This window comes from Lathyrus oleraceus, chromosome 7, assembly GCF_024323335.1.
Source record: "Lathyrus oleraceus cultivar Zhongwan6 chromosome 7, CAAS_Psat_ZW6_1.0, whole genome shotgun sequence".
NCBI lineage: Eukaryota > Viridiplantae > Streptophyta > Magnoliopsida > Fabales > Fabaceae > Lathyrus > Lathyrus oleraceus.
In genome coordinates, this window is record NC_066585.1 from 521,442,386 (window position 1) to 521,450,940 (window position 8,555).

Genomic DNA, 8,555 nt, shown 5'->3' on the forward strand with positions numbered 1-8,555 from the left:
GAGGTCGGTTAGGTGATCCCGGTCATCACCATTAGGTTTCTTTGTGTAAACGGAAAAATTTATTAATATCAATTGGTCCTATATCAAATTTATCTATCACGTATACCATTTACAAAAAAAAAATTACATTTTAGGAGGAGTCTCCAATTGAATTGGCGCCTCCTCTTAAACCCTACACAGGGGTGCCAATTGGATTGGCTAGGGCACCTGCTCTAGCCAATCCAATTGGCGCCTCTATTCAATTTTTAAGAGGAGTCTCCAATTCAATTGGCGACACCTCCTAAAAGTGGGGTAGTTTGGGATTTTTTTTGAAACCAGGGGTATTTTGGGAATTTCCTTAAAAAGTGAGTTATTTTCGTAAAAAATCTCATATAAAAGAAATCCTATGGTTTATTTCGAAGGGTACTATTAAGATTTTAATCTCACCTTTGTTTGCCGCATCACAACCATCCACAATCTGTTAAGCAATAGTTTCTTGCCACATGTCAACTTCTAATTTGACATTTTTATACCAATTCAAACCACTACACCGTTATACTTATTATTCCACACTTTACCCAACAAAATTTGTCCCACCCAAAATATTTTTGGGCCTATTGAAAAATTAAAGAAATTTTTTTAATACATCATATATATTAAAAATGATTAATTTAAAAATGTTTGAGTTCCGGATATACATTTTTGGATGTATCCTATATACACAATTTATTTGTTTTTGAACTTCGCTATTTTATGATCAAATTTAGTCATAAATTTTCTGGAATATCTTTGAAAATATGTTTTTGAAACCTTAAATTTCAAGTGGTTCCACTACAAGTCGATCTTCGTTACTTGGCTTCTTCTTCTGAGTTGTCGTCGTTGAGGTTGAATTTTACTTTGGGATAACGGATTTGGAGTATTGTCTTTTGTTGTCAGTTGCAGGAATCTTTTGAGGCTTCATCTTATTAGGTGTCTCAATGTGAGCAGTGTGGAGTAGCTTGAGTACCTTGGAAAACTCGGAACACTTGAGGATCTGTCAATTAGGAGTTGTAGAGCTACTGGTGAAGGTAATTTGATTAAGTTTGACTCTGGTTGGGAAAAACTTAAAAGGTTGCATCAAAAACGTTTAAGTGTGTTAATTCTGTATCAGATACCCGATAAGGCACAAAATGTGCTTAAGCTGTATTGGAATCGCATAAATGAATTAAGTTTGTATCGCATACACAAGCGGGCTTCGAGTCTGCTTCAAGTCGTATCGATATCTCAAAAAAGAGTTGGATATGTATCAGATATACAACAGGGCTTAGAGTGTGCTTTAGTCTGTATCGAAATCGCATAAATGCATTAAGTCTATATTTGATATACAATCAATGATAGAGTGTTCTTAAAGTCATATCGGAATCGAAGAAATGTGTTAAGTCTGTATCGGATATACAACTGAGTGTAAAGTGTTCTTTAAGCCATTTCGGAATCGCAGAAATATGTTAAATCTGTATCGAATATAAACTAAAGCATTTGTCTTTGTCCCCGTGTCTCTAGTGTTCTAGAATAAAATTTATATGTCTTTGTCCCCATGTCGCAGAGATATATATATATATATATATATATATATAATATATATATATATTATATATATATATATATATATATATATATATATATATATATATATATATATATATATTATATATATATATATATATGCAAATAAATAAATAATTGATAACGTATAACCTTTGTCGGTGACCTCAGATTGGTAGAATGGTGTCTGGGGTCTTTTGTTGTTGCTCTTCATCGAGGCTTTGAGATTAAAGCATTTTGCTTCGAAGCCTTTCCTTGGGTTGGACGGTGTTTGAGGTGCCTTGCCTCGCATCTTCCTTATGATGTGTGTTAGAGGATTGGCTTCTCTATGGAATAACTTAAGGCTCGTCGAATTGCTCTATCGGATGCTTCTACAAGGCGGTTTTTGCTCATCGAGTTAAGATTTCCTATCCTCCTTCATGTTTCGAAGTAGGCATCCACCTCAAGTAGATACAGGTTTTGTCGAACCCAAAATTATTCTCGAGTGTTGTTGGTATCCCCGACGCACCCTGGAACTAGATTGGGGTGTGACGTTAACTACAAAATTTCGGTATCTGCATGCCATTAATTACAAACTTGTGGTATCTCGAAGATGTCGTCTCGGTAAGAACCCTTACAGGTAAAATGTATGGGTGGTGTTAGGTTGATAGGTGAGTTGTGAGCTTCTGGCTTGGTCTTAGTGGATATTTCTTTCAAATCCCTGCACAAACCTAAACTAGGATCTGAGATCTTTTCTTCGCTAATTCGCGGTTTCCGAGAGAATCAGGACATGGATTTCGGAGAACTACAACTAGGAAGAAGATTTGTCGTGTCGACTGCGATGGATCTGCATATTTGCTTGAGTTCCCTCGATTATGAGATCTTAATGAGCTATGAACGGCGAGATTGGAAAGCGAACATGAACTACAATGATTTTAGAAAATGTGAGTTGATTCTCTCTTGATTCGGTAACCTACAAATCCATATTTTGAACTTCTTATTTCGCTCGATGGCGTTCATGAGACAAACATGATCCTCGTGGAAATTGTATAAATCATACTCTTTTCTCACCAGCAGCGTCACTGTTCCGTTCGAGAATAAAAAATAGAGGCTTTAACTTCTCGAAGGAAGCAAAAATGAAGAGAGTTAGATAACGGATGATCTTGAACGGTGGCTCTGATCTCCTTCACGGTGGTGCATGATGGACCTGGATGGTTAGCATTCCAACACTCAAGTCAATTCAATTTTCAAGATGAGTATAGTGAAATTGGAGACCATAGATTGTACCTTGCTTTTAGTATGTGAACTTTTTATATACTTTGGGCCGAGTATATTGGATTTGATATGGATTGGGCCTTAGTCAATTGAGCCTTTTAGCCGGTCCAAAACACAACCTTAGCCTATTTTAAAGAAAAAAATGTTCACCCCTTTATCTTAAGGATAAGAGAGCACTTAAAAATGAAAGGATATTTAAAAAACTAAGTTAGGATGAAATGAAATATTGTGAAAAAGAAAATCAAGTAATAATTGTGAAAATAAAAGAAATGAATACGTTTTGACAAAACAAAAACAAAAGAGAATTAAAATGCCAAAGCATACAAACAAAAGAAAAAAGGTCTTAAAAAAAACAGACCTTTTGAAAAATAAAAGATTTACCAATAAGATTGTGCTCTCTTATCTTTCGACTTTTTGAATCCAAAGAAAAACCAATATTTTTTTGTAAGCCTTGCCAGATTACAATCAAAAGAAATACCTTAGCGATCTATGACTGGTAATGTATCTTGTGATACTGCTTAAATAAAAGGTAAAATGTCTATATAGTTCATGAATTGTCCAACTTTGAAGAAAACACTAATCATTGAGAGATACTTAGTGAGACCATGATTCAGATGAAGAATTGACTTTTGATCTAGGCATGTTTTAAAATCTTACTTTAGTCAAGCAAGTAGTTTATCTTCATGTTATGGTTTGTGGATATTTATGATGTTGATTATGAACTTTCATTAGAAATAATATCATGTCCTAAAACAATGTTTTTCAAAAGTTTTTGATCAAGTCATTTAACCTCTCTTGAAAATTGCATTTCAAATTTTTTGGACCATTTGAATTGATTTTGTTTGAGGACAAACAAAAATATATGTCGGGAGAGAGTTGATAAGTTCCAAAATTACGTAAAATATATAGGCACTTATTAACTTATTTTACAATTAATCAATATAAAAACCCTTGATTTATCAATGAAAAGTGATACAAACACTTGTTTGGGCATTCTAACTGCATATTAACCAAAAACTGGTAAAAATGACTAAACACCAACACACAACACAGAAAGATCTTTCCAAGACACTTTCCTACAAGTAGGGTTCGCTAAGTCAAGATCATATATACGCTTAGTAATTAGCCTCGCTAAGCCTAATGCTAAAAGTGGGCTTAGCGCACAAAGGTGGTTCATGAATTCAAGGCTAAGTTACTTTAAGGTTAAGGAATGGTGTGTGCGCTAGGCAAGGATGAGTGGTGCGCCTAGAGAGATAAGGAGGCTAGGGAAAGTTGCAGGTGAGTTGTAATTTCTTAACAAGGAAGAAAGTAGGCGTGTCATCACTTATAAATAGGGATCCATTTTAGTTCACCTAGCAAAGACCGCATACCATCCATTACTTATAAATAGGGATCCATTTTCATAGGGATCCATTGTAGCACAAAAAGAAAGTAGGTTCACCTTAAATCTCAATAGGAGAGAATATGATAGGAATATTAAAGGCATAAGCATTTCTCGAAAAATCGTTGCATATGTTATTCACATTCTTTCTTCTAGTGTTTAATTGTAAAACTATGATGAGTAAGTATAACTAATTCTCTTTTGTTTGTTGGGGTTAGATGTAATCATCATTATACTTATGTATTGACTACGACCATGGTGTTTTATGTAATTTTACTTAAGCTTTAATATTAATGATTTCTCGTCTTAATGCATGCTTTGATTAGCTACCTAAAACATGTTTATACGAAAGGTTATTAAATTCATGAAATTATTTTTCATTAACTACCTAAAACATGTTTTCATGATATAAATTGACACGAGAGATTATTAAATTAATGAAATTATTTTTCATTACATCTCATAACTCTTTTAAGAAGGTGGAATTAACATTGTTGAATATTGAACTCTTGAAACTATCTGATTCTCACCTTTTTTTTAATCTTAATATCTTCAAACTTTCTAAACAAATGATTAGCAATCCAAATCTCAGTTTTCTTAAAGTACATATTGGTCATTTACTTTTATTCTTAAGATTATTTCTTCTCTTACTTGAAACTAGGGGTGGCAATTGGATCCATTTAGAGAAAATCCATCCAATCCATCCATCAAAAAATCCATCCAATCCATCCACTACATAAAAAATTAAGTTAATGGATTGATCCAATCCATCCATTTATAAGCATGGATTATCCAATCCATCCAACACATTTTAATGATCCAATGGATTTTTTTTATCTAATTTTTAAAAAAAATAATTTTTTTCAAATTTCAAATTTTCTTTTTTTGAAAATAAAAAATAATTTTTTTTTCGAAAAAAAAACTTTTTTTTTTTAAAAATAAAAATAAACTTATTTTTTTCGAAAAAAATATTTTTTTTTGAAAATACAAAAAATCGTTTTTTCCAAAAATTTAAAAATAATTTTGAAAAATACCAAATTTTGATTTTATTTTCGAAAAATTTATTTTTTTACGAATATAAAAAAAATATTTTTTTTCGAAAAAAAAAATATTTTTAAATTATTTTTTTCGAAAATACAAAAATATATTTTTCTTTGAAAAAAAATGATTTTTCTCAAAAAAAGCTGATATTGTTTTATTAAAAAAAAATTCAAAAAAATAAGTGATTTTTTTCAAAAAAGAAAAATTTTAAAGGAAAAAGAAATGGATGGATGGATATCCATCCACTAAAAAATATGATAATTGATGGATTGGATGGATTTTTATTGTTAATGGATGGATTGGATTGGATATTTTTAAAAAACTTTTAGTGGATTGTTAATGGATAATGGATTGTTTTGATCCATCCATTAACGATCCAATCCATATCCATCCAATCCATCCATTTTGCCACCCCTACTTGAAACCATACCATAAAAATATTTTGAATTATCATTACCATCCCAAAACCATTCGATTTTAAATTCTTGCTACTAATATTGCAACTGATTCTAGACTGAAAAAAAACTGAGCAGATAGCCTTCAAGTAACTCATTTTCTCTTTCAAGTTTAGGTTATTGAGATCATCAACCTTATGAATTTTCTCCACAAAATCACATGACTCGCATTACTCAAATCACATTTCTCATCTGACCAAATCACCATTTCTGCTCTTGATTCGATTTCTCTCACAGATAAAAACCAGAATAAAAAAAAGCAAAAAAGGTTGTGCATTGCTTGCAGAGACTTTCATATTTTTCTGAAGCACAAATTTCTCTCTAATTCAAACTTAGAGAAAAAGTTTTTCATGCGTTAAATGAGTTTCAAACATGTGTAAAATTCTTTCTAAAATTCTTATCTTCAACCTCTAGTCAAAAGTTGATTGTGTGTTTTAACTTCAACTATAAGAGAGGGTAAAAATCTATTGCGAGGAGGTTCATCAGTGTTCTAATGTCTTATAAAGTTTTGTTTTCAAATTGAAGATTGATTTGATTCATTGTTTCGTAGGTTGACTTCTAGAGAACTTGAGAAAATAGCAACGTATTGTAATTACAAGACACTTGTGATTCTCATATTAGTGAAAGACAAACAAATTCCAACGATAGACTCAATGAATTGGCATCGAAGACTATGTTAAAATAAAAACCCAACAGGCAAATGCATGACTAGTTTATTTGACTAATTAAGTTCTATTTTGAGGTACCAAATTTAAAACCATTATTAGAGTAGAGAAAAGAAGTATATCAAATAAAGAAAGAAGATCCAAAATCATAATCGAGTCTTAACATAAACTTCAAATATTCCAAAATTTTAAAAACTCAACAAACTAATTCATTCTCCAATCTTCTCTTAAGCAACAAGGGTACTGGCAGTTGTTGATTCACTGCAATAGTTGTAAAGCAAACAAGAATTAGAAATAAGATAAAAGTAATATACTTATCATATATATGAAAATAGCTTATATACAAGCACTTTGCTAATAGCTTAAATATAAGCACTTTCCAAGCATTGCAAAAGTTGAAAATTGAAAAAAAATATATCATTTAATGCTTGGAAAATAAAGAGCAGTGATTATACAAAAACAATTCAGCTTTCAACCATGCAAATAAGAGAATCATGTGTCCTATAAATTAACTGTATGAAAGCTCTAAAACAAAAATCAGCCAGGGGTTAAAGACAGAAAACTTACTATTTCCATACTGGTGGAAGCTTCTTTGTCTTCTTGTAGTAACGAGCAAGACGATGGATCCTGCTCTCAACCAAAATAAGCCTGAACTTAGAATCCTTGTCCTTCCTGTTCCTCTCCAAATGCTTCCTGATTGAGACAGCCTTCTTGATCAAGTGATACAGATCTTCAGGAATTTCAGGAGCAAGACCTAGGAAAACAGAAATTAAAGAATAATTCAGTGACCAAAATGAACACACTAAATGCAAATCGAACTACGATAATGAAACCAATGTGTCAAACATACCATGAGCCTTCAATATGCGCAGAATCTTGCTTCCAGTTACACTCTTAACCTGAGCAATTCCATGGGAGTCACGAAGAATAACACCAATTTGTGATGGAGTTAAACCTTTCTTGGCAAACTTGCAGATGGTTTCATCAACCTGTACAATTCAAGAAAATCAAACTACATTCACACACATTTATTCCGTTAACCTAACAAGAATAATAAAATAAATTCAAGACAAAAATCAAACTGCTGCAACAAAATAATATCAAAGGTGTCAATACAAGTACCATTATTCACAATTTGGTCATAAAGAACAAACTGGGGTTAATTCACACTGTAACCCTACCCAAACACAGTTCTTTAGAATAAAGATAATACAAAACATAAATCAAGATATATACTGCTACTCTCTATACCTGATTCAATCTAAAAGATGAAGGAAAAATTAATTGAAATTCATCTACAAGAAACAAAAAAAGCAAATAAAATCTGAACAGTACTCAAAAGTTAATCTTAATCTCTTAATTCAATAAACTAAATTACTCGATTGATCATAAAAACTCTAAATTGCACAACTAAAGTAAAACAAACACACATCAAAAACCCTAAATTACAACAAACCCATAAACTACAAGAGAGCTGGATTTTCAGTGACAGTAAATAATCAGATTTTCAATTATCAACCACAAAGTGTGAATTCTAAGATGAACACGCGGATAAAAAATCAGGAAAAAAATTTACAAAATAAATTAACTAAAAGGGGTTTCGATTTCATACATCCTGGGAAGAGATCTTGAGCCAAGATGGAGCTGTTCTCCTGTAAGGAAGAGCTGAACTGGAAATACCCTTACTGAACAAAAAAAAATCACAAAAAACGTAAGACAATAAGATATATAATTTATACGGATTTGAAAACGAGAGAAATTTGAAACAACATACCCTTTTGAGTGCAAACGACCCATGATGAATGATGGAGGAGAAGAAGAAGAATAACAAACCCTAACTTTGCTGTTCCTACGCCAGTATCAACAAGAGAAGGAAGAAGAGAAGGAGAATATATATATGAATGCTGAAAATTAGGGTAACTTATTGGGTTGGGCTTTATATAAATTGGCCCAACTTTTTAACATTTGGAGAAAATAAAGCATTTTATTCAAAAATAAAATTTGGCTAAAAAATTGATTTTTTTTTCTTTGATGTTGTTTTTATTCAAAAATTAATAAAGAAAATGAATGATAAAATTAATTTTAATATATTAAAATATAGTTACTTTTGAACTCTTAAGTTATATTCTAAGAGATATAAATGATTTTATAATATTGACTACGGTTTGGAGATCCAATCGAGCATATCAAATGCGTGGG

The 8,555-nt window shown here is 31.5% G+C and overlaps 1 protein-coding gene across 1 annotated transcript; it reads right to left on the reverse strand.

The window, feature by feature from the left end:
* Positions 1-6,295: 6,295 nt before the first annotated feature.
* On the reverse strand, positions 6,296-8,296 carry LOC127107550 (40S ribosomal protein S13). Its single transcript, NM_001427061.1, has 5 exons — positions 8,131-8,296; positions 7,969-8,041; positions 7,207-7,345; positions 6,924-7,110; positions 6,296-6,617 (listed from the first exon to the last, which is right to left on the reverse strand). Exons 1-5 carry the CDS (start codon positions 8,151-8,153, stop codon positions 6,584-6,586), a joined length of 456 nt encoding a protein of 151 aa, NP_001413990.1. The 5' UTR covers positions 8,154-8,296; the 3' UTR covers positions 6,296-6,583.
* Between the last annotated feature and the right edge of the window lie 259 nt (positions 8,297-8,555).

Coding starts and splice junctions, on each gene's coding strand:
- LOC127107550 (NM_001427061.1), bottom strand. CDS start 8,153: ATGGGTCGTTTGCACTCAAAAGG. Junction 8,042..8,130: donor GGTCGTTTGCACTCAAAAGG/GTATGTTGTTTC, acceptor TTTTTTGTTCAG/TAAGGGTATTTCCAGTTCAG. Junction 6,618..6,923: donor CTTCCACCAGTATGGAAATA/GTAAGTTTTCTG, acceptor CAACTATTGCAG/TGAATCAACAACTGCCAGTA.